This window comes from Thunnus maccoyii, chromosome 20 (genome assembly GCF_910596095.1).
Source record: "Thunnus maccoyii chromosome 20, fThuMac1.1, whole genome shotgun sequence".
Taxonomy (NCBI): domain Eukaryota; kingdom Metazoa; phylum Chordata; class Actinopteri; order Scombriformes; family Scombridae; genus Thunnus; species Thunnus maccoyii.
This window is the reverse complement of record NC_056552.1, coordinates 17,869,061-17,896,099: the sequence shown is the minus strand read 5'-3', so window position 1 is coordinate 17,896,099 and position 27,039 is coordinate 17,869,061. Positions and strand designations below refer to the sequence as shown.

At 43.4% G+C, this 27,039-nt stretch overlaps 1 protein-coding gene across 16 annotated transcripts in view; it reads right to left on the bottom strand.

Annotated features, from left to right (window-relative positions):
- Window positions 1-27,039, bottom strand: part of raraa (retinoic acid receptor, alpha a) — a 149,884-nt gene that overhangs the window by 78,281 nt on the left and 44,564 nt on the right. For 15 of the 16 annotated variants that reach the window (XM_042397289.1, XM_042397283.1, XM_042397281.1 and 12 more), the window contains one exon: window positions 4,073-4,948. In XM_042397289.1, the coding sequence (XP_042253223.1) occupies window positions 4,073-4,226 (154 nt within the window). In that variant the 5' untranslated portion in view covers window positions 4,227-4,948. The remainder of the gene's footprint in view (window positions 1-4,072; window positions 4,949-27,039) is intronic. The other variant, XM_042397290.1, reaches the window with a different exon arrangement.

Genomic DNA, 27,039 nt, shown 5'->3' with positions numbered 1-27,039 from the left:
CTAGATGTGTTTTACACGCCATGTTTAATAAGCCTGCATCCTCGCCATCAAGAGTATCGGCACCCCTCAAATGACTTTCCAATAATGACAAGCACCTCCCATGAGGTACCGTTTCTCTGTGTGTGTGTGTGTGTCCCTCTGAAATGGCTAAATGGCTGGTAGCCTGATAAAAAAAAAAAAAAGGCTCCAGTCAATAGTGTACGTGTTTGTATCCACACACACTCTGGACAGAAAGGAGAGCACGTAGCAAGTGTTTTTCACAATCATTATCCGTATCCCTACCACCAGAAGCCTCGTGTGTGTATGTGAAAAATGTGTGTGTGTGTTTTTGCCACCCATGAAGTGTACTGACATGCCCCCTTGATTCCTGCAGACCACCGGGGCAGAGGGGAACCACCTGTCTGTCCAAAACCCAGCACACACATATGCACAACCCTCACAAACACACTCTGCCCAACATTACCATATCCATATTTACCCATGGTCAGTGCATTCCACCATGGGCTGCTTAATGGGATAGGTGAGACGCATACACACAAGCTTCCTTGAGGTCTGAAAATATCCTGTCATATTTCTTCTCCTGGCCCAAAAGTACATTCTTAAATGCCATTTTGCTCCCTAATAACTCAAGAGATGGTGCTCGTGTACGTTAGCAGTACTAGGGAAATGCTTGTGTACCGAGCAATTACTGTGGCTGCTGAAACAAGAGCGCTCTGTGGGGAAAAGCCAATTAGTCTGTCGTGGCAGCAGGTAGCAAGCTGGCTCCATTCATTATGATCCCTCATAACACCGTGCTAATGTAATAGCATGGTGTTAGAGCTGGTGACAGACAGCGGAAGGCTTTAATGATAATAATGGGATCAATAGTTGGGGCGTTATTGCCGGCTAGTTCCATATTCACACAGGCGTGTGTGGCGGGAAAGGTTTTAATCGAAAACACTGATGGAAGTTGTGCGTGTTTATGTGAGCGCCAGCTCGACGAGCACATTCTACCGGGTGTGTGATATTTGGCGGGGTTCAATATAGCAGCGTGTGCACTTGTGGGTGTGTGTGTGTGTGTGTGTGTGTGATCAATCCATGGTGATAATATTCACTTAAATAATAAAGCTGCAGGCAATAAATGTTATATCAATATCTGCAACTGATCTGCTCCAGTGCGTAACTTAACTTGATGATTTTCAGATAATCTGATGTGAAGACATAACCCTGGAGGCTAGCGCTGGAGAGACACAGAGAAAGAGAGAAAGGGAGAGGAAGGGAGAGTGAGTGTGTGTTGTAAGCCTAGTTTAACCCTTCTGCTCTGCTTGGTCCAAATAATTGGTCTATTGTGGTTTGCTAAAGGAGGCCGAGGCAGAAGAGCTGGACAACTCTGAGAACGAGTGGAGGATGAATGTGAGCGGAGGAAAGACTAGAAAGAAAGAACAGGAAATAGAGGAAAAATTAGAGCCTACTGAAGAAGATTCTGAGTGCGGCAAGTGCGGCATTAAAACAAAACGGCTCGTCTGCTCCGTGATTGTTTACTCAACATCAGCCACTTCAGGAACTGCCCATAAAAATCTTTTACACCTGCGGTTTATACCTGCATCAAGTGTGATTCCACTGCACTCACATAGAACAAAAATAAATAAATACTGTACAGCTGTTCATGAACCAAGGACAGACTGAAGATCCAATCAGGTATTAAGAGAATAAATAAACACCAACATCTCCAATCAACGAGTATCAATCTGTAATATCAGGTTTGGGTTTTAATTCGATAAGAAGCGATGAGCGGCGGTGAGCATCTTATGCAGAAAAAAATCCAGAAATGCTGGAAACCATAATCCAAATTATATCTACATCTTCATACAAGATGCTTGTTAACACCTTCTGTAAAAGCTGCCTGTGATATGATTCAAATAAGTTTAAAATCATTATTTGACCCTAAAATTTATAAGAAGGACAAAACTATCTTTCTGGACAGAAAAGGGAAAAACCAATGATCTCCACAAGGACAATCCGCATAATTCTTTCTGGGACGAGCGCGCTCACACACATGCACTCATATGCATTTAGCCTACATCGGAGGCTCTGCCATGTTGAAATCCAAGGCCGATGCTCGGCTAGCTTGCTTCCAATCTAACATTCTGCAAATCCTTCTCGCTCAAGCTCCAAATAAACTGACTCTCTCTCCCCCTCATTCGCTTTCTTTCTCTCTTTCGTCACTGCTCAGCACTGAATGGGGTTGGTGAGGGCTTAGCCGGAGTGTGTGTGTGTGTGTGTGTGTGAGAATGTGGGAGAAAAGAAAAGGGAAAAAAAAAAAAAAAAAAAAAGAGGTGTTTAAGCAAGAGGGAGGGAGAGAGAAATGATCTGCCAGAAAGGGGGATAGAAGAAGGAGAAGGAGAAAGGGGTGAAGGTGGTGTGTTTGAGTGTGTGGACGAGAGGATACGTGTGTGTTTCTGTTGCAGCGTGTGTGAGCATGTGTGAATTATGCCTGCAGTTATCTGCATGCGAGGAGGAGCGAGAGTTAGAGAAAGTGAGCCGGCATGAAGGGCAAAGATTGTGTTTATGTTTAAGTGTGTGTGTGTGTGTGTGTGTGTGTGAGTGAGTGTGTGTATATGAGTGTGTACTCGTGCTCGTCAGGAAGCTGTGGTGTCCCTGGCTCTCCAGTGTTTACAGACAGGAAATGTTTGTCCAGGCAAAAGGGAAGGAACCTTGCCGCCCTGCATGGCAAACACTGGGAGAGTGGCCTGACACACACACACACACACACACACACACACACACACACACACACACACACACACAAACACGTGCTTGCAACTGTGAAAAAAAAAAAAAAAGTAAAAAAAAAAAGAGGAATCTGACGAGAGCTGCAGTCTTTGTTAGTGAGGTGGGGTATCTGGTATTGGGGAAGTGGGAGTGACTGGGCTGGGCACTAACTGTTCTTCACTTCCCTCCAAGCTGACTGCCAACGCAAACTCCAGCAGATAGAAAGTCAATACACTGACCCCTCGTGAACCTGTGAGAGCGAGGAGGCCACGGTCTGCCAGGCCCGTCCGCACCAATACACACAAACTGACACTATGTCTCGGCGCTGCACCTCCTTCCTTTAGTTCATATCTCTGCTGCCACCGTAGTCGTTGAATTGATTATCTTGCTGTCTGTCGATGTTGCACAGTCTGCTGGGGTTGCACACGAGCTTAATGTTTATATATTATATATTATTTATATAATAAGGGCCATTCTGCACGACTACTCTTTGCAGTCAAGTAAATTTTGCTGATAATACTTGCTGTTAGTATTTTTTTTATAGTGGTACTGTTACCTTTACTTGAGTTAAGGGTCTGAATACTTCTCCCACCACTGTTCATTGTTAAAACAGATAATCTTGTGTATAACTACACAAAAGCTTCTCCTGTATTGCCTTGAGAAAAAAAAAAACTTTTTCACTTAGTCTGACTCAAATAAGCAACTTCGCAAGTCAGTTCTAAAGCTTTTGATTGATTGTATGAGGGTTGGCTACGGCGACAGCATTTGCGAGATTTATTTCGGGGATACTTGCCAATTTTGAATTCCCCAAATAAACAATGTTCCTCTCTGGCTGTCCTTCCTCGTTTCTCTGTGATCTACGCTGATGCTTCTATGTTTCAGTGTGAGGTGTGTGGGCTTGTAAATTAAGGACAACGCTGGAGGCATTCTGGGTGTGTGGGCATGTAAGTGTATGTGTGTGTGTTTGGGTGTGTGTGTGTGGCTGGCGCTCTCTGTTTACCAACACACTCATCTTTCAAATAGGAATGATCTACGCAGGAAGAGATGAAAGTGTCCTTTTACCGGCAGACTCGAAGGCAAACACGTACGTACACACACACACACACACACACACACACACACACACAGTGGGGGAGCTACAGGAAACATTGTGCCACAGCCGCACAGGTAAACCAGGACACACACAAAGGAAAGTAAATATTCCTCCTCCCCACCTCCTGTCGCTAAAAAAAAAAACAAACAATAGCCAGAGCGCACACAGTCCCACATATTTGAAACATGAACCAGCCAAAAAAAGGGTGAAGTCACAGAGTTTACTTACTGGCTGGTGAGGGGGTGCTGTACCCACTGATGGGAAGTCCTGACAGGGCTGGAGGCGACATGCTCCCCAACATGTGTGGGAAAAAGGAGTAGTAGGTGGGCATGGGGAAGCCGTTTAGGTGGGGGCCCGGCATCGGGTTGCCCTTCCCAGCCATGATGGCTCAAGTCCACCTCCAGTCACAAAAAGACTTCACTGAAAAACCACCTTAACAAGATGTAACAGTGCCAAAACGGAGTCAGTGTGGGTTCCTGTTCTGATTTAATCCCCCATGGGGACGCCGGATGAGTAGATATTCCAAAAGTCTGTCCGAGGAAATTTGTAAAAAAATCTTCTTAAGGTTTGAAAACTTGAGTGCCAGTGTCCTTAAAATGGCTGCAGTAGATGTCACCGGGCAAAAAAAAAAAAAATCCTGTTGGTTTAGTGAATGCGTGTGTTAGGGGCTGAGTTACTAAGGAAACAAAGATAAAAAGAGACAGAGTAGAAGTATAAAAGGGGACTTTGGAGTGTTTTATCCCTCCTTTCTCTGGTATTGTGAAACAGACTGAAAGGGCCTTATTTGCGAGAGGCGTCGGGGAAGTTGGAAGGGAGCACGGCCATTCCTTATCTCCGAGATGAAGGGGAGGGGGGGAGGGGGGGAGAGAAAGAGACAGAAGGCAAGTTGAGTCAAGAAGAGGTGACTTTGATGACTGCAGTCAGGAGTGGCGATAGTGGTGATAGGGGTGCTAGTGGTTGTGATGCTTCCAAAAAAAGAGAGCGTATATTCACCCTTCCACTACGGAGCGCTCCGAGGAAATGCGCAGATCACATGATGCTGAGACGAAAGCTCCTCTCCTTCTCCTCGGACGGGCCTCCTCTTTGCCGTCGCACAGCCTCTGCCTACAAATAAAACAAAGAGAGAAAAAGAGAGAGAGAGAGAGAGAGAGAGAGAGAGGGAGAGATCATTTAGTGCTTCAGTGACAAGGTAGGAAGATCGTTTCCCTTTGTACTTAAGTGCCTGAGCAAAACAGTTCTTTTCTTTTGACGCTAATTAATGGTAATGTCTCATCTGAAATGTTACAAAAACACCCCATCCGCCTTAATTATCTAATGGAGTGTTAAAACTGCGAAGAGAGCAGTGGGTGTGTGGATGTCTCCTCACAGCTTTGTGCGCTCATACACGCGCTCATTAACAGCGACAGACTACAAATACTGTGGGAGACGAGCCAAAACATAAGCGAAGAGAGCAACACAAAAGAAAACTTTGCTAATTACACCAGTTGCAGAAGCCAGAGATGAGACCCAAGGCGCCGTTCTGGACCCACTAGAGATTTCTGCTGCTGAGTTTACTTCCAAATTAAGACCAAGACATGTACAAACAGACCTGTTACAACCACAGATAGCATGAATGTACCAGAGAACACAGTTATCATAAAATGGTACACCAGCACCACAATATAAAAAGAGAAAGAGGAAAGATATTTCTTCAAAAAACAGCTTGTCATAACACGTGCGTGACTTTTTTTTTTTTTTAACCATAATGACCCCCTTTTATGAGTCAGTGGATGTAATGCAGAGCAGTAAAAGTAGAGTAAAAAATCATGAACACGCACACTGAAAAAGCAAGAGGAATGTGTCTTTGCATGAACAGTGTTGCTCAGGAATGTGGCACTCCGGCATGAATCACACCGGGACATCATGGATGAACTCCAGTAAAGTGAGAGGGGTCAAGTCAGACATGTTTGTGTGCCTGTTCCCACTTGTATGGTGTACATAAAGCATTAGGATATGACAGGTGAAGGGGGGGGGGGGGGGGGGGCGCGCTGGTGGCAGCTGTGTACGGTAAAGATGGTCGACAAACTAAAGGAAAAACCGACATAAAGTGTCGGAGCATCACGAGCTTCCAGCGCATATTCTCCACCGTTCTTCCAAAAGACATTTCCTCATTTTGGTGTTTTGATGATGTTGGTGGAGAACAATGTGTGACAGGATGTTCCCGAAATCCAAAACTGGGTTGAGATGTGGTGACTGTGAAGGCTAGGGATGCCACACTGCTGACCGGTTTAAGTGGAGTGACTAAATTTAAATAAATACTTCAATATTCTTTGTTTTGCTCTGTTTATTTGCTGCAGAGAGCTAATTTTGATGAGTTAAGCTCCTGCTGATATTCATCACTCCCTGCGTGTGCTTCACAGTAAGTGCATTTTAATGTGAAAACGATGGTAGGCAGTAGTAAGACGGTATGTGTTACATGTAGTGGACATATTGAAAATGATGGTCAGGATATGGTAACATTTGAACTAAGGTGGATACATTATACACTTTAAAAAAAACCACAATTTATGTTTTTTCCTTTAATTCGTCACCCATCTGTACGCTAGAATATGCTCGTCTGCATGGGTGCAGAATCACTGTGATGCTGTCAAATCACCCCCACCCACCCAACACCTCACTGGAGATAAGACCAGAAACTGTATTTCGAAAGCAACGCAAGGCCTCCTGGTGTCTAGCACGTACACACATGTGATGCAGTTCTTTGAAATCTGTTGCATCACATTTGTCATGTCCACCTTTCCCGTCACTGTCCTCTGTTTAATGTTGTAACACTGAAATCTGTGTAACATCCTCTCGACAGGTTTTTGTTTTTTTCCCACATGCACACTCGGTGGTGTGAGTCTTTGCATGAGCGTTGCTCCATCGTAACCATAAGCTCAACATTCTTTTGTGTAACTGTCAGAGAGCTGTTATCGGTCGATCCATAGGGGCTCAGTGAAAGACCTGCTGTGATATACTTACATGTAAAATGACTCATAACTGAGAATGAGTTACCGAACTACAGTAAGAATGTGTGTCCGTGGGAGTATGTAGAGCACGGACATGTCTCTTAATCAGATAGAGAACTGATTTTACAGGCTTGGCCTTCTGTTAACCACCTTATTTTTATTGATCGTTGTCAAAGTGCTCTCTTGTCACCCTGTCGCGAGCTGGTGAGCTGGTGTGTGTGGTGGTCAGGGCTTGTGGGCTTAAGGCTACGCTTGTATTAGGCCAAAAGCTTTAATAGCATTTTTTTTAAAGCCCGTGGGAGTTGGATATAGTTTTATTTGCTTTTAAAGCCTCTCTCTCCTGACTCGCCACCTATTAAACCAAAAGAGAGTTAAGAGGTGAGGTAACATACTCACAACTGGCTGTAAGATATTTCTTGTAGTTCTATAATACAGAGGAGTACACAACCATTACCATTATGAAACGCTGCCTGGATACTCTCATTTCACATTGGTGCCATCATGTAAAATGCATCAGCATTGTCAAAAATACACAGTGAAGTGATGTAAAGCCATATATATTTTAATGTAACACCCAGAGGCCACAGGCGCTGAACTGGGTCTTTCAATGAGGAGCTACAACTCACCGGGACACCGGGAGAAGCCACAGGCTGGAAATGGGCCACTTTCTTCACCATTATCGTTACAACATCTAGTGTGGCCACCATAAGAGACCACTCTGAATGATAAGCCACATCACACACTGCTGTGCACTCACACCAGCAGTGACTTTGTTGTGGTGCACCCACACCTAATCTTTTTACTGATGCCGCAGTAAAAAGACAGGGAAATCGCTGTTTACTACAAAAGAAGCGGCTACTGCTAGAACCAGTTTGTTTTTATATTTTGCTACTAATATGAGAACTAACGCCAATCAAAGTTTTTATTCACGTCTTTTGATTTAAAACATCCGTCAGCATGCGGGTTTGGGAATGGGGCGTTCACAAACAGCTCTAGATGAACGCGTGCATCGGATGCAAAACAATGAGACATTTGACTTTCATGTAGCCTGAAGTTCACTGGATAGTGAGCTGCCAGCACTAGAAAACATCCCTAACATTAGGTATTCAAATGACATCTGTGCTACAATGCATCCTATTCAAGGGAAAGTTGATAACATGGCCTTTCTAGTATGAAGCTGAATTATTTTTTTTCTAGTATGCCGGAACAAACATTTGTAATGTTGAAAATTACAAATCAAAATATGCTGTATTTTCCCTACAATCATTTTGTTTTACTTGTTCCATCATGCCCTATTAATCGCAAATCATAATAAGGATTTGTGTTCAAATTCTTTTCTTACCTTTGAAGATTTAAGAAAATTAGAAAACACTGATGAAAAATCTTAATTTAAACGTATATATGAGTAAAAATGACGTGTCCGCATAGGAGCATTTCATAAACGAGGTTCACTGTCTGCGGCTCGAGAGCAGACAAACAGTCTGTGGAAATGTGGGTTTGGTGAAAACAATGATGCATGTAAACAATGTCTGACTAGTGCAGCTGAAGCATTTCAAACACATTATACAATCAGTAGTCCTATTTTGCACTCATCCATGCATACACACATATATACATACATACATACATACATACAGACACTCCGCTCACTAACCGCAACAGTGTGTGGTCAGAAACAGGACGTAACCGAGCACCTGTATAATCCCTATCAAACACACACACACACATATACACATTTAGAGTCACAGAGAATAAACACACACCATTATGTGAGAAAGCAGGGCAGTGAGGGCCTGTATAATCTGCTGGGAAAACTGCACACGCAACCCCAAAGCTGGGCGAAGCTGCTGACATGCACTCCGCATCCTCCTTCCTGTCGATGTACACAAAACCGATCACAATTCTCACTAACAGCTGTCTGCTCTGATCCGACGTTGGATAGAGGAGGCTGAGATGCGTGCGCGCAATTGTAAACATGCGACATTCCAACGACGACAGAAAGACACACGCCGTGAGCATGCACACATATAGCATATGCACATATAAACACAGGAACACACATCCATAATTCTCTATGACTCCATCTCTTCACACATACACACACACACACTCCTTCACACAGACACACACACACACTAATCTCTCCTCCATTTCTCTGTTAAGGTGCTTTGAACGTCCCGTCATATGATGTATGTGTTCTATATGATACGGCTGACACGCAAGGTCGTTGATATGGAGAAGAAGAGAGGGGGAGTGGTTATGTGCATAATGTTGTACGGTTGTTGGTCTTCATTGTAGTCGAGACGTGCTCGAATAATGTCAAGGCTGGAATCAAGACGTGTCTCGCATAAACACGCGCGGGTACGAATGCTGAAGGTGATAAAACACAGAAGGGAAAAACGAGCGCAACAAACGGGAATGTGTACTTTCTGTATGCTGGTGTTACACATGAAAAATTTACTCATACACACTTGCTTACCGCACTTACAGCTGTGCAACTGAAACATAAGGTGCTTTAGCCTAGAAACAGGCGTAGACAGGGGTCTGAGATTAAGCGGTGATGCAATAGTGCAGCCTATAGAAGTGGGTAAAGACCCTGGGGCCTGGAATCAAGACATTAATGTACTTCTTTTGAAAGATTTTCTAACAATCCCTCTTCAGCCTCCATTTGTGTAGCCTTATCTGTCTCTTTTACCATTATATTGCTTGCCCATATCTGCCAAACTCATTTTAACATACGTATAAGTGCACATAGAAAAGGTAGTGTATGAAGAGCAGCTCCTGAGGGAATGTTATGTGATCACTTACAGTAGGGAGGAAAAATAAACAATCTGGGTCACTTGGTCTTAACTTTGCGTTTGGCATGTAGCAGGCAGAAAGGAGGAAGGGTCACAGGTCATGGGGCATGAGAGAGTGTAATTGGTTGTGACAGCGAATGTTGAATTAATAATCGGAAAAAGCAGCAAATGGTAGCATGAGGTCAGGGTGGACAGGCAGGGAACGCAGCAAACAGAGCCACGGGGGATAGCAAATGCAACGCATGACATATAGAGACGTTCTGGTGTGTGTGTGCATAAATAGACAGACGTTTGCATGTTTGAACGTACACACACACACAGGTCAACACGTGCACAGATGAGTACAAAGCTCAAAGAGGTCAGTGACAGAGAGGAAAACACACACCGGTTGCTGTCAAGGCTTAGAAAAACAGCACATTCTTGAGATGATAATATACACACAAACACACACAGCAACATATATAATCTATATCTTTCCTGATGAACAATTATCCATGATGTTGCGGCTGCTAGTGCTACATATCTCAGTGACCAGAGCAGCTGGTGGTCAGTGGCAGCAGCCCTACACTTATTAGCCACATAGTTATGTTAATGTTAGGGTGGCTCTGTCTAACACCAGTCTGCTAGCTGCCAATAAGAATAAGTCCCCCTTCACTCTAACATGTGTTCTGCTTGTTATTTCTTCAGTTGGATGTTTGACTTTCAAACTGTAGAGTCTGACACTAGAAGGCTGTTTTCTCATTCGTCTGCTGAGGAGGGAAAGCTTCTCTGTGCTCGTTTTAAGTCTAGAGTTTGAGGCATATACGAATGGGCATTACCTGTGCATGTATGGGCATCACGACTAGTTTGGAAGCCAATTGCAGTTCAGTATGCGACTTATACGAGTGTTATGTGGAAACCTGAAGCTTGCGGTTCTCATACACTGAGAATAGACTTTAATGTGAAGTAGGAGACATCTCACTCCCAGCAGTTCAACTTTGGAGATGAAAAGTATCTATTTACTGTATTGATTCTGGATTTTTCAATAAGGGAGAAGGAGTAGATGTAATTAATTGATCTTTTTTGTGCAAAAAAACATATCAGACACAAATTATTATTCCAAGCAGAGTATTTTATGCCTTAAAACATGTCTGGGGGAATCTTTAACTACTATAACCAGCACTCTTTTTAAAGGAATATTGTTGCTTCTGCAATTTTAAGTGTAAACCTAAGCGGTAAAATGAACTGATCATTGTTGCATTGCTCAGTGTAGTGTAATTCAGCTCACAACAGCCTGAGGTAACAAATATTGAAGAACAGTAATCACAGTATCAAGTCAATTGCTATCATGTTGTCATATGACACCTGCTACTTCATGAATGTTGCTCCTTTCCTCTGGGCATGTCTTTTGAATAATATAAGTGTTGCACCTGCTGTTTTGAAATGACAGACTTGCTGTTTCAAATATATACTTACACATGTAATTGTCTTTTTTTTTATCTCCACCATGAAGACATAGTATTTCACCATTTAAGGTTAAGAGAGACGACTTTGAATTTCCTTATAATGGCCTAAACATTAAACCTGCACGGATTTGTTCAAAAACCTCTCTACAGGGAAAGCTACAGGCTGCCAGCTCAGAGTGGATGTCGGTCTTAAACGGCACAGAATGTGCTCCGACTCCAGCCTGTTTGGCTTTGCAGAGGGAGGTACCCGTAATGGAAGTTTCTCAAGCATGATGCATTGAAATTTTTATGAGGACAGCAGCGTGGGTGGATATATACGTCAGAGGTGAGAGACGTGAAAATGCGGGAGTGAATGTGCACACTTAAAGAGCATGTGTGTGTGTGTAGTTGAGTGTGCAGTGATCATGTATCAGATAAACATGTATCAGATAAACACGTGTGTACATCAACAGGTGTCGGAGCTACTAGGTGGTGTGTGCAGTCATGCGTGCTGCCTGTATGTATGTATGTGTGTATATGTGTGTATATGTGTGTATATGTGTGTGTGTGTGCGTGTTTATTAAGGTGTGCCCAAGTCATGTCCTGAATCACATTTGCATGTCATCTTATTGCCCTGAGGGAGTTTCATACAGTGCACCGCATTTACTGTACATTACAGGCTCAGATGGGATGAGTTTTGCATAAAAAGTAGACCATATGTATGGAGGCACATTACTTCAGCTATAAGGTGTGAATTATTTAGGGCAGAAGTCATGCTAGGCTTGTGAGAAGCCTGGAGTACTTTGATCATTTAAAATATATAAAAAGTTTGTTTTTACCAAATTAAGATCCGGGGTAGTTGTCCTGGTGTTCTGTGTAAACCAAACCATAACCGCAACATTGAATCATAATCATATTCTCTCTCCCTGTCCTTCCTCTATTCAAAAACAGTTTCAAATATCTATTGCAAAGGCTAAAATGACACAAAAGTGTGATGACATATGATCTGATACATGAGCTGACCACAGAGATGTACACACTAACAGCAAATGCAAATAGAGAGGCTTTTCCTAACAAATGCAAATGGAGAGGCTTTTCCTCACAAAAGCTGTGATACAGTAACTGAAGTACAGTCACTGAGTCTGGTGAGTGGAGAATTAAATTAGTTCTGCCCAAACCACCAAACTAAACTGCTACAGCCTTACTGTAAAGCACCTATTCTAGCATTTTGCAAAGGCTTAAAGCAACAAGTTAATAACAAAAACCGGTATCTTAAGAAACTAAAATAGCTGCTGCATTGCACCTTATCTGCAGAGGATTATTATGAAGCAGAGATTACCCTGTACGTTTAATAACTTTTTTATTCCCTTACTCTGCTGCTTTTATATAAGTAGAATGTCAAACAAGTGCTCCTCTAAACTATCTGACCCCGACAGCTCTTCCACCTCAGCGCTCTTTCCGCGTGTGGCTTCGAGATGGCCGGAATCATAGCAGGACTGTGGCATTGTGGGTGAGAGAGCATGAGGTGGGAGCTACTTCTCGATGACAGCCAGAAAGTGTGGCGCAAGAAGGCTAAAGGGTGCTAAGTGCACATCCAGGGCGGTGAGAATCCTCAGCCGTTTTGCCAAGGCCCCCTGTGGGGTGAATCCACTTGTCAGCGAAGCAGGCTGGGTGACATTTCTGCCTCACCTCAGAAAGGTCAGCCTTTAATTATCTCAAATGCCAGCAAGCACTGCACCTGCAAAAAATAAACCCAGGGATGAGCTGTGCGTGTGTGTGTGTGTGTGTGTATGCATGTGTGTGTGTCAAGGCAAGATGGTAGTTTGCTTCCTTCACATAAAATGAGCGCTACTGTGGCTGTCCGTGCAGAACTGGACCATCTGCCCAACTGCATGCATGCACGCATATAGACCCATAAACACACGCATGCACAGCCAAACCCTGACAGATGCACACCCACACACAGACGCACACTCTCACATACTAACTGTGCCAACCAAAGTCTATAAAACCTATGCCTCCCTCCCTGACGAGCTCAACTTGTTCTATGCTTGCTTTGACCAGGGAAATAAGGAGGCCATCCTCAAAGCAGATCTACCACCCGATAAGCAGCTTCTCAGACTCTCCGCATCGGATGTTTGATCCACCCTGAGCAAGGTGAATGCACAAAAGGTAGCTGGCCCTGATGGAATACCTTGCTGCGTGCTTAGAGCCTGTGCAGAGCAGCTGGCCGGGGTCTTTATGGACATTTTCAATCTGTCCCTGGCCCAGGCAGCAGTCCCCACAAGTTTCAAGACTGCCTCCATCGTACCAGTGCCAAAACACCCCACTGCTAAGGCCCTGAATGACTTCCATCCTGTCGCATTCATCTCCATCACTGACAAGTACTACAATGCTACAATGGACCCACACCAGTTTGCCTACAGCTGCAACTGGTCAACAGAGGATGTTATCTTCATGGCGCCCCATTCTCCCCTGACCCACCTGGACAGTCCCAACTTGTACGTCATAATGCTGTTCATTGACTTCAGTTCAGCAATTAACACTGTGATCCCCTCCAAGCTGATCTCCAAGCTTAGCCAGCTTCAGCACATCCCTCTGTAAGTGGGCTATGGACTCTCTGACTAACAGACCCCAGTCTGTTAAGTTAGACAACCTCTCCTCCTCCACTATCACCCTGAATACCGGCGTGCCATAAGGTTGCGTGCTGCTAAGCCCTCTGTCCTTCTGTACTGCCTGTTCACCCATGACTGCATTCCTATCTATGACTCAAACATCATGGTCAAGTTCACAGATGACACCACGGTGGTAGATCTGATCAGAAGGGATGACGGGACAGCCTACAGGGATAAGGTTCACCACCTGGCTACATGATGACAACAACCTGGCACACCCAGAAGACCAAAGAGATCATCATAGATTTAAGGCAGTCTGGGAGCCATGCACACACCCCCATCTACATCAATGTAGCTGTAGTGGAGCGTGTCAAGCTTCAAGTTCCTTGGCATCCACATCTCCAATGATCTCACCTGGTGCCTAAACTCCTCCACCCTTGTCAAAAATGCACAACAGCGCCTTTATTTCCTACGGAGCCTTGAGAAAGCTCACCTGTGTCCCAGGATACTGAGGGACTTCTACCGCTGTACCATTGAGAGCATACTCACAAACTGCATCTCAGTGTGGTAGGGCAACTGCTCCACACTAGACCGTAAAGCACTCCGGTGGGTGGTGAAAACTGCCCGACGCATCACCAGCACCCAGTTACCCACCATCAAGAATATTTATCACAAGCGCCACACGGGCAGAGTGAGAAACATCATTAAGGATGTCTCTCATCCTTACCATGGACTTTTCACCCTCCTCCTGTCCAGCAGGCATTACAGGGTCACACACAAATAGGCTAACAAAGAGCTGTGAACCTGCTGAACTCCACACCACCATCACTGCACTCATTACTGCACTGTTAACAGTACTTTAATGAACATGTCATTTGCACTATTCATATTTTGCACAGTCTGAGCCCCTACGCTGTTCAAATAATGTTACTGTGCATATAACCAACTCTGCATATGTTGTTTTATACTCTACATACTTAACCAAATGTACATGTGCTGTTCATACAGTACATACAACCTATTCTATAACTCTGTCCACTTCTCTGTATATATGTATTTAAAATATTTACATATATATTTGTATATTTTAACTCTCCATTTTCCATCACTGTAAATATTGGAAGCTAAAGCATCAAATATGTTATAGCACTTACTTTCCTGCACTCATCTGTAAATAATACTGTATTTTTGCACTTGTGGTTGGATGCTAGCTGCATTTCATTGGCTTTGTACCCGTACTCTGTAGAATAACAATAAAGTTGAATCTAAACCAAAGTCAGCCGCCAACCCCCCTCTTAAATGAAGAGTATCAGATGAGGACAGTTAAATCCCAAGAAAACCAGAAGCTTCTAGGAACGTCTGTGTAAAAATAGGCTGCAACAGTGTAGGTAAACAGATTACAGACCTATAGATAGAAAAGCAGCATGGGACCGTGCTTCAGGTTAATATGGGTCAGCTGTGTGATACATGGGTGAGATTACTTTCTCTTTATCAGTATAAAATGAATCAGGGGAAGTGTGGGAGTGTTTTTGTGAAGATTAGGTATTAAGCAAGCCAAATGATTTCCGGTAAGAATGCATCTGGTGACAAAACTGCAAGCATATCTGGCAGAGCATGACATGCTGCGTTTGCTTTCGAGCTACTCACTGTAGCTATGCAGCTCGGTCAATATTTGCAGGAGGCTATGGTAACAGAGAGCTCCCGCATCCACATAAACACAGTGTCCGGTACGCTTAACACTCAGCCTCACACAAACACAAAAACCAACACTCTGCCCAGAAAGTCCCACTCGCGCTCAAAGGAGGTCGGAGAGACAAAGGGCCATAGATCATCGGCGGGGACGACGTGCGGCGAGCTCCTTGTGTCCAGGTTTTTCCTGCATTTTTCTCTGGTTCTGAGAAAACATGGAGGGCCGGTCCATATTGTTTACACAGCTGGCTCCATGGAAAGGATTGCTTAATATGAAATATGAAGAGAGTGGAGAGGTGAGAGGGAGAGAGCTGGGAAGAAAAGAGGGAAGGGAGCCAAGATAGAGGGGTGGGGCGGGGAGAGGGGGGGAAAACAAGCCATCTCAGAGAAGGAGTCAAAGGCTAAATGTGCTCTGGACTGGTGGGGAGGGTGGGGGGGGGGGTGGGGGGGGGGGGAGGAGGTATAGGAAGCAAGCAGATACAGATGGAGAAATGTGCTGGGAGAGGAGGAGGCAAAAAAAAAATCTTAAGGAAATAATACAGTGAGGAATAAGAAATATGGCAACAATATATGGCAACACTAAGTCTGAAGGGAGAAGAAGAGCACACAGAAGGTGCAGGGGGAGTAAATGAGGAGAAGAGTGAGAGTAAAGCAAACAGAACATGGAGCAGAAAGCCCTGAGGTTTCCTCGTGGTGAGGGAGTCATGCCTCCTGCGGTCTGGGGTCTGTAGTGCATGTTATTCTTTCCCAACAGTCGCGCACTACTTCCACTCGTTCAGTCCTGCCTCATTCAGCCCCTCTGGTACTGTCCTGACAATCCCTCGTTGCCTCACCTCCTTTCCTCAGCTCTTTTCACTTACGCCCTTTAAAATGTTACTTGACAAAACCGTAAGGCCCAGGAAGTACTATTCATAGTATCAAAGTAAAACGATTCACGTTCGCTTTGAGGGGAAGGAGCCGATGTAGGAGAAGAAGCTGATAGAATCAAGTACCGCACAAATTATGCAATATTTTTCAATAACTTCCTCAATGTGATAATGTGACAACAGCCTGCATAAGACATGGTCTCCTATTATGAAGGGCTGCAACAAACAAGTATTTTCATCTCATTAATTCATTCATTTGTCAATTATTTTCTTGATTAATCATTTGGTCTATGAATTACTTGTTTTGTTTAACCAACAACCTCAAACATAAATTTATTCTGTTTATAATCATAGAGGACTGAGAAAACCAGAAAATATTCACATTCATGTTAAGTTTTTTTTTATTTTGCTTAAAAATAACAATTAATCAATGTCATGATATGGCATGAAAGGGTGATTTAAGTGAACATTTTATAAGGTTGTCTGTACTGTCAGTCTCAAAACTGCAGCAATCGCTTTTAATTACGTTGAAGCCTGGTTAGCTGTGACATGCGTAGAGCTACAGTTGCAGAACATCACCCACAACCTTGGAAGGTAAAGATTTTGTGTATGAAAGAAGTAAGAGCGGCACTCAATACAGAACAGCCAAACAGCATGCAAATGAAAGGCCATCTTTGTGAATAATGTTTATGTAAATCTTAAAATTAAATATATCCCATTCAAAGTAAAAGGAAGCAAAGGTCATTTATAAATGAAAGACCGAGTTAGTAATAATTGTAGAAGTAGAGAGTCCAGTTCATTACTGGTTGGTAACAATACAATACAGTGTTTTGTACAAGGGAGGGGAGCTGAGTGTGTCCAAACTCTACGCACATTCATTAGCTTGTGCATGTGTGTGCGTGTGTGTGTACGTGTGTGTGTGTGTATGTGTGTTTATGTGTGTGGGAGTGGGGTGGCTCCTTCACTCTACTTCCAACCCTGTTCCAGTTAGCAGGAGAGGCCCGGCACAAATTAAGTCCATATTTCTGAGCAGGACTCCAACAGACTCAACACCCCCACCCGCTGACACACACACACACACACACACATACACACACACACACACACACGCACACATACAGAATATCTATAGTCAAAACACTTGAGCTGTCATATTCCATATGCATAAACACAGGCGCGTGTGCACACAGACACGCGCACCTTTGCTGAGACATTTACATCACACTCTATTCTCATAAGGGAACAGACCACAGCTGGCTCAAGAGGATGTTTCATTTTTCCTCCCGCAAACACACACTAATCAGCTGTACATGTGTGTGTGTGTGTGTGTGTGTGTGCCCGCCTATAAGGTTGTGTCACCTTCGTGTACCTATCCAGGATGTCGGGCTAACAATGTTATGCGAAACACTTCAGCACATTTCAACACAGAAGATCCAATGACACGAGAGCGAATGACGCACTAAAGGGCAGGGCCCCTTCCTGTTTATGCCGCCACTCACCCGCTGGAGGATCAAACAAGATCTGCGGGTGTGCCCTCTTAAAAAGGGACAGTCTGTGTTTCCTACAGGCAGCCCTACTGACAATACCAGTATTTTTAAAAATATATAGAAACAAATAGTACTGGCATTAAAGGAAGATGTTATAATTCAAAACCAAGGACAACTAAAGGTTTATTGTGGTGTAAACAAAACAAATTCTTTGAAGTGCATTAGTGTCTGTATGCACATGTATATACTGTATAGTATATGTTTTATATGAGTGTGTTTACACATGAATTTGTGTGCGCTGCAGCCACAATGGTGGAAGTGTGAGTGTGCTAGCATTAAGCATTGTGTGAGTGTGTGTGTGTTTGTGTGTGAGAAGCGAAAAGCCGGTTTGACTCACCAGCCTAAATGTCACTGTATTTCCAGAGGGCTTGTTAACGTCTTGCTTACAGAAGGCTAAATTCAATTACTTGAATGATCTATCGTAGTGTGTTTATACCTGTGTGTGTGTGTGTGTGTGTGTGTATCTGCATATTCACAAGGTTTATTTTGTTCTTGGCGCTGGCGGTGACACAATGACAAAAAGGCTCCACTGCATGAAGGAAGACCAGAGATAACACATCTTATATCACATTACCAAACCAGAGGCTCTATATGGGCCAAGGACAGATACCTATGTGGCCCATTTGTCCCAGCATGGCCTTCACACTGTTAAGAGCTTAGAGCTGCAGTCGACATGTTTGTTTAAAAAAAAAACAAAAAAATCCCACCTCAATACATCTTCAAACAAATCACAATTTATGACTCCTCCATCCTCCTCATAACAAATAAAATTCTTTTGTACGTATATTTCTCAAAACAAAAAACCACAAACAGCAGTGAGGGACCAGATTCACCACAACTACACTTTGTTGTTCTCACAGTACTTTTAGAGCAAAATTTCACACTGTTCTGTGCAGCTGATTGCCAACATGTTACACAATTTCAGAATACTGAAGTTCAAATTTGTCACTTGCACAATGTCATTTGGCTGTAAACTCTTGTTTCCCCTTCACTAAAAGAATCACTATAAAACATCAGGTCCTGATCAATTATGATGCCATTATGTGGTTGCAATAGACTTCGGTCATTGCTTCAGTGTCCTTGGGAGAAGAATAACATACAACAATTCTACTGAATATCCACTTCAACAACAATAGCTACCAGGACTGATACTTCCTATTCATCAGCACAGTGGTAATGTATAGTCATTAAAACCTTTGTATATACCTCATAAAGCTCAGATATGCTACATTTTTACCCTTTAAGCCTTTATCCAACGCACTGACAATGAATGTTATCATAGAATAAACACCAACGTTGTAAACTTAAAGGGTCAAAGCTTTAGTGCTAAGAAACTACTGCTTATTTGCATTTGCAGATGTTAGTGAGCAGTAAATCTATTTTCTTTGTCAACATGTCAACCGTAAAACGCACTAGTATCAGCAGAAAGCAGCAATATAGCAGTCAGTCATGTGTCTCCCCACATATCAATATGGCATGAAACTTCCATGTCAGTGTGTGACCATCAGCTACCCACCAGTGTGGCCACATGTCGGATGACAGCATCACCCGGAGCTGCTGGCCTTTGTGGTAGCGTCTGCATTTAACGCCCCTGAGTGAACTGCGCTTCACGCTGCATGTCATCCTCCCCCCCCCTGGAGGGAGAATGCATATTTCCATTGGCTCACCACTGGTGCCATCAGCTAGACAAGCAGGCCAACAGGAGCAGTATGTAGGGCACAGTGACATCACTTAGAGCGCTGCCTTCCGCGGTGTGTGTGTATTCATGTGCATCTGTGTTTATATAATAATAACTTTATTTATATAGCACCTTTCAAAAACAGTTACCAAGTGATTTCCAATAAAAAAACAGATAATAAAAGTAAATAAGAGCCAAAACATAGGATAAAATAATTTAAATACTTACAACAAATACCATCAGTTGAGAAAAAGCCATTGATAAAAGTGAGTCTTAAGAAGAGATTTAAAAGAGGACACTGAGTTTGCCTGCATGAGATCTCCCAGCACTGGGTTCCACATCTGAGGGGCCCAAACAGCAAAGACCCAGTCACCTTTAGTGACAAGTCAGGATTTTGGAAGCAGTAATATGGATCTCAAGCAGCGATCAGGCTCATAGGGAGTTAGCAGATCACAGATATAGGCAGGAGCCTGACCACTCAAGGTTTTAAAAAAAGCAGTAAAGTCTTAAAATCAATTTCTAAAACTCACAGTGAAGAGCAGCAAGGATTGGTGTACTGTGTTTGCTTCTGTTAGTACATGTTAAAAGCCTGGCAGCAGTGTTTTGTATCAGCAGTGGTCTTTGGATGTGTATATGAAACAGCGGAGTGGCGTCAAGGGTTTCTGGGTCAGGGCAGACACAGATGAGTACTACAGGGGGGGGGGCGGGGGTGGTCAACATGCTATGACCTCTCTAGGACATACACGCATAAGCTAACATACGCTGTGTGCGTGCATAAGACTGATTTGCCTGACAATGCCCAAAGGTCATCGCAGAAATACCAAAGCTGTGAGATTAAGAACATTAGACACACACACTCACTACTTTCACTATTATATATTATATTATATTATATATATGGACCCTACTGTATATATATATAAATCCATCTGACAGCTGGAAGCATGCGAAAACAATGTTCAAATGTTCAAACCGCTGGATTAAGCTTACAAATATGTACATCCTGCCTAATAACAGGGTTCATGACCAGAATGACTGTGTCTGTGTACTAACTTCATTTCTAATTAAGCGAGCAAGCGAGAGAATGAGAGAGTGCGAGAGATGGTGGTAAAGATTAAAAAAAAAAAAAAAAAAAAAAAGGAGATCAAGGGAAAAAACTTTGAAAAACAACCTCCCCAGAGAAAAATAGAGAGAAAGCAAACAAGAGCAACATTGTGATACTCATCCACTCCACTGCCTCTGCCCTCCATATTCTCTCCCTCTCCTGTACAGACACACTTAAGGAACAAATATCAAGCATATCCCTCCTTCTCTTCCCTTGCCTGCTCTCCAGGAGTCATAAAACTCACATTTAAAAATGCATGGGCTCCATAAGCTGCCAGGCCTATCTATTAACTCTGCTATAGTGTAGCCAGCTATAGCTGCTGACGGCAGCCAGGGAATGCTGCTTTCCATTAGGAGAGAGAGGGGAGGAAGAGGAGGGGGAGGAAAGGGAGTGAGGGATGAGGAATGAGAGAAAAGACAGAATTTACTAATTTTTCTTTTTTCCCATGGCGCTGCAATCTGATGCCTTAAGAGTTTGGGCATGTGGAAGAGGAGGAGGCAGTGACTTCAACACGTAAGCCTGCATACAGTATGTATAAATCAATGATCAAGTGTGTATGTGTGTTTATACAAGGTTCGCGCACCTGCGTGTGAGTCTGCGGCTGAGGCGAAAAGTAATTGATTCAAGTGTTTCTGGGAGATTTTCCCCTGTGTCCTTAGGCGCTCACCAGATGACTATTGATTGGTTAATTGATTGATTGGCATTTGGCCGACAGTGAGTCAACAACATCATCACTCTTCATATGGACCCAGGCGCTGGTCGTGCTTATCATGATACTTAGCAATGGTAATTTGCTACAGCTACATTTCTAAGACTAACTTTTGCATAGAATTTGTTCTCTTCTCTAAATGACCAATAAAAATCCGCTTTTAAGATATTAAATAATGCCTTTACATTAAGACTAGAGAAAAGATTTTTTCCTTTCTAGTGTTTTAATTTGACACTCTGCTACTACTTTGCATTTGCACTGTAGTTTTCTCTCTTTCCCACCAAGGCTTCCTGCCAATTCTGATCACTGGAGTATATGTGTGTTGTCATCCATTAGATATAATAGACTCACTTAAAACACTACAGTTGGACTTTCACACGAACTAAAAATAAAATGCGACTATTAACCATGAAAATGACATATCTGATTGTTTTTATTTAACCGTGCAACCCCACTCACCTAAGCGTCCTTGAGCAAGACACTAAACATCAACCTGCACCTGATAAGAGCATCTGCTTAATGTCTTTGAATTAAAATGTAAATGAGGTTTCGATGGTTTGGCTGAGACTTCAACATGCCGGTGTGCATTTCTTCTTGATGGTATTTTTCTCTTCTTCTCAGCCCCGCCTCCCCGTGCATGTTTAAGTCAAACATAGACTATGAAAATTAATGAGCTAGCAGCTAAAGCAGTGGTGACACGTCGGAACAAGGCTGCTGTCCCTTTAATGGACCATATAGACATTGTCTGTGGTATTTCAATTAACAGACAATGGGATTACATGAAATAATGACATATAGGAAGAGTTGAGTGACACGTGAGAATGAGACAGTAACGGCCGCACCTATCCCTTTAATAGACCATCGTGGTTGAGCGTAGACAATAGGAGTTAATAGGAAATGTAAAATTATGATGTAGGTCCCTGTCTAAAGGGGTGAGTGACACCTGGGAGTGAAGCTGTTATATCTTAATGCACTGCTGCCACTGGGATGAATCAGCTCCGCATACGGGGGAGTGGAAACCATCTGAAGGCCCCTAATAGCAGCCGCTGTCAGTCTCACATTAACCTTGAGAACAGCCAGGGGACTGTGTTAGCCCTGCTGACCTCTCTTTTTCACACACACACGCTCGCACACACACACACACATAATCCCTGTTATGTCCACATGTATGACTGAAGGGTGACTGAGTGTGTGTGTGTACACGCACGCGTGTCTATCCCTCTTCCTGTGTCTTATGAGCACCATCAGTAGGATTAAATCAGTCCATCACAGGCTGCTGTAACACCATATAGGCTGTCTGGGCTGAAGCAAAATCACCTAAACCTTTCTTGTTGCCCCCGGGGTTAGGGTCCATGTAGACCAATAATACTCCCTAAGCTAATTTTGTGTGCACAGGTGCGGACACGGGTGTGCTCATCAGCTCAGAGTGGAACATCAAACCGTATTTGATGTGAGTTTGACAAAATAGACATAGCAAACTTGACAAATCTATAAAAATATAAATGGAAATCCTAATGATTTTCATCAGTTCTATTCATCAAATTATCTATTTAATATTCACTCAAATATCGGTTAAATATACACTTATGTATTATATAACATCCTGCCACTCATATGTGTGGGAAATACTACTTTCAACAACTCAATTTCTTGTAAGACAAACTGCTAAAATGCCAAACAAATGGTATCAATGTCGACCTTGGCATTTTGGAAGCACAAAGCAGGAAGCGTAATTTTACTGAAAGCTGGTTGTGTTTTGCCATTTGGCCTGACTGACAACACAGATCGTGTGTTGAGGCGCGACTAGGCAGCCCGGTGCCCATGTGTTTTCAGTCAACTTCTACTGGCAGGAAGAGAGACAGAACAGGGAAGACAAAGTGTGAGAGGATTAAAGAAGGAGAGAGAATTAGCTAGAAAACAAAAGAAGCATATTTAAAATCAAATTGTTGGGATGGCTCCCTGGGAACAAGCAGAAGCGTGATCAAACACAGCGTTGACCTAATTTTCTGCCGCCCATAGATTGGATGCAAGGAGAGGAGAGATGCAAGAAGATCAACACTGGAGCGAGCACAGAAATCGAGGAGGCCGCTGTTCTCTTTCTCCATGATGGAGTTTGGACACACTTTGAACTTAATGTTCCTGATTTAAAAAATGTGTTTGTTTGTGTGTGTTGAACACTTGCCTGTGCCCGCTTATGAGCTCACAAAGGATCCTGTGTTACTGTTTACTAAAGGCTGACAAAACAACTGCCCTTCGTCAAAATTAAATGGCAACCCCTGATGACGTCTGAAATTTCCCCTTGTTGGGCTACGTGCAAACTTCGGGATAGGTTTCACAAATTTACTGTAAACAATTCATACATAACGTGAAGTCAATTAAAACCAAATGAGTTACTATCTATAATCAATACCCCCATATGAAGGGCAAACCAATACTGTGACTGGTTCAGCTCCATGCCCCAGGCTGTAACACAGGTCATAACATGGACAGCTCCTGGTGCTGAAACGAGGTAAACATTTTTAATTACATACTGTATTTCTTTACCATTAATACCCAAAAGAGATCTTCTTCTCACAAACACGATGATCATGAGATTGTATTATTTTCTAACAGCAATACTTATATTGCTAAAAAGACAAAAAGCAGTCTGGCGCTGGCAGAATTAACGTAAAGTAGACACATATTTGCTATTTATTGTTCTGTAAAAGTCCTGTTTTTTATTATCTCCTGTTTTGAGAGATGTATGGTGCTTTTAGTAATCTTTTTCATAAAAGGCAAACACAAGAACACCAGACAGTGTATGTCCACTGTACCTGTTTACCTTGACTAAACTGCATAAAAATTGGAGCTAATTGCTAACCCCTATTGTATACCTTCCAGTCCAGCTGTCCTCACATACACAGGGCCTATGACGGTGCAAAAAGCTTTTAAAGGACTAACATTTGTGCTTGAGTGGCCAGAACATTGTGTGCAGCACTGCCTCTGCCCGTTTGCTGCTTCCAGTCCAGTCGCAGTGCTACTGTGCTACTGCCACTGGACTGGTGGGATATTTTTAGAAAAAACCGTTGACAATATCACATCCCCAAACGGGTGTAATCGTATTATGCTGAAGGTGCTAAAAGCTTTGAGTTGGGAAAGTACGTCACTGGAGGAAACAGGCTGGGACTCACAAGTGCCGTTCCCAGAGAGTCTTGAAGAAAAGAAGCTTAGAAGCAGAGTGAGGGGGGGGTAGATGAAGAGGGACGTATGTATAAAGTCAGCATATAACAGAAAACACAGAGAGAAGGAAGAGAGAATTATAAGGAGGTGGTTTCCTGACGACTTAAGAGGTGACGAGGAAGGATGAGATGCAAACGAAGCTGTTGGTTGACAGTATAAGGTTGGTTGTTGGAGGGTGTGGTGGTGGTGGTGGTGGTGGTGGTGGAGGTGGTGGTGGCGGCTGTGCAGGTTGGAGGCTCGATCGTTTTTGGTATCGGCAGCTCTGAAGGTTCAAGACAGCCACGGCCATGGCGATGATAGATGAAAGACTGAACTTTAATCAGAATGGTGCCCGAAGCATTTTCAGGGAGGTAAACAGGTTAATCAGTCAAGCCCTCCTTCCATCCTCCCTCTCATTCTCCCCTACTCCTTCCTCAGCACATGACCACTTCTGACACTGGCACGCCATTCGTCTCTTTCCCATCAGCACCTCGCCCTGCTCCCTGCACCCCTCATCCCCCCCACCCCCCACCCCCCCTCCCACCTTGCTTCACACATCTCTTGCACCAGTCAAGGAAACAGACAACCCCCTCCCCTGCAGCCCACACTATCAGGCATATCCCACTATCATATGAAGGGGAACTCGAACATCAAAGCAGCCCGTTTAATATCTCGTCACATCATCCACCATAAAATTATGAGGTGGGAGGAGAGCATTCAGCAAACAGAGGCTATTCATAGCTTCCTTGCATCATTGCCCTTCCACTTGCCTGTATCATCAGAGGTAGATTATCTAAAAATCACTCTACATCTTTAAAAAAAAAAAAAAAAAAAAAAAACTTTCAAACAAACTGTGCTGAAATCAAAATCCAGTGAGGCAAAAGCAAGAAAGAGCAGCCAAGCATTATCCATTGTTCCCGGTGTCCCGAGGGTTTATTTATTAAAATGACCCTGTCTTACAGCCTCTCCAAGAAACAGCTAGGCGTACTAGCCTGCATAAAGACTTGTGCAACGTGCTGAACGGTGCCAAATTACTGCAATGCTGACCACCGGACATTTTACACAAGCTACAACTGTAAAAAGGAAACGAGGAACTAAGAATTCCCACGAGTTTACGTCCCAAGCCACATTCTGTGTTTCCGTCATCCGCCTCATACATACAAACCTCCTTCTTTCTCTCCCCAAGAAAAATAAACAATCATCTCTAACAAACCACTTTGGCCAGCTGAGTGTGAACCTTACAAAGCCCTAACAGCTCCTGTGGAGAGAGGCCACATCCAATCTGAAATTACCCACACCAGCTCCTCAACCGCACTGCATTTAGGCAGTTGTTGGGACTCTGGAAGTAAGATTATATTGTGTTGTCTGGGATCCCAACCACAGACTTTGGTGAGCAATCAACAAGGGCCGCCTCTTGCCAAGATAAACTTCACAGGCGGTTGCCACTCATTTACGGGCTCGGCTGCCCGACTGCCGCATCGTCACTGTTGAGAATCAAACTGGTCGCCTCAGTAGTTTTCTCTCTATCCTTGTTTAGAGTGCAGATTGAGTTTGGAATAAATACTTTTCTTGTTCATATTTGTCCAGGATATTGCAAAAGGACGTTAGTTGTGCAATATGAGTTAGGAAACACTTTACTGGAGGCCTTGAAGGGGAACAGAGAGGGAAAATTCTTATTTGGGGACTGTGTACACGCTTTATGTTGCGAACTCTCCGAGTGTATTGGTGTTATTACCTCCTCCTACACACATTCGCTTTTGTCACAGAGAGAATTCAGGATGTTCTCTTGTTTAATGATGTGAGCATCCGCGCTGCAGTTTGAACTATATACACGAGCACCTCAGAGGGAGAAAAATGCTAATGAAGCTATTAATGATAGATCAGTGAATAACTCAAGGTGGCAGCTAGGGAGGAGGAGGACAAGATCGGCAGCATCATCTTAAAAAAAAAAAAAATACAGCGAGTAGAAAGAGATGTGTGGGAGTTTAGAGAAAGAGGGACTGAAAAGTGCCGGAAGACATTCGCTGTGTTGTTAGCTGGCTAACACACATACACACCCCCGCAGACACATGTATGCACACAGGGAAATGTGTGACTGTATAGATGAGCCAAAATGTATATCTCCCCACACACACAAAGTTATACAGTACAAGCATAAGCACATCATAAACTTAACTCCTAGAGGGCCACAAATCTCAAGTGAGTTTACACTATCACATCTGTTCTCTGGGGATTTTATAACAGCAGGAATATCAAACGCCGCATACTGTAGTCTTCTATTACCACTGGATTAGTGCTGCCCGTGCCCCGCACCACTCCACTAGCTGCTTCTTTCTCCCCTCCCCTCAAGGCCGCTCTCTACTTCCCCTGCATTCACTACTTGTAAGTTGGTTTTGTCTTTTTCATACTTTTGCTGTTTTTGTCTTTCGTTTTCCGTCTCTCTCTCTCTCTCTCTCTCTCTCTCTCTTCAGGGAGTAGTGGTCAGAGGAAGTTGGAGATTTAGTAAAGACACTGATTTGCTCATGCATGGCTTATGAAACCTCAGTTTCCTGTGCCTCATGCAAACTCACATACACCCA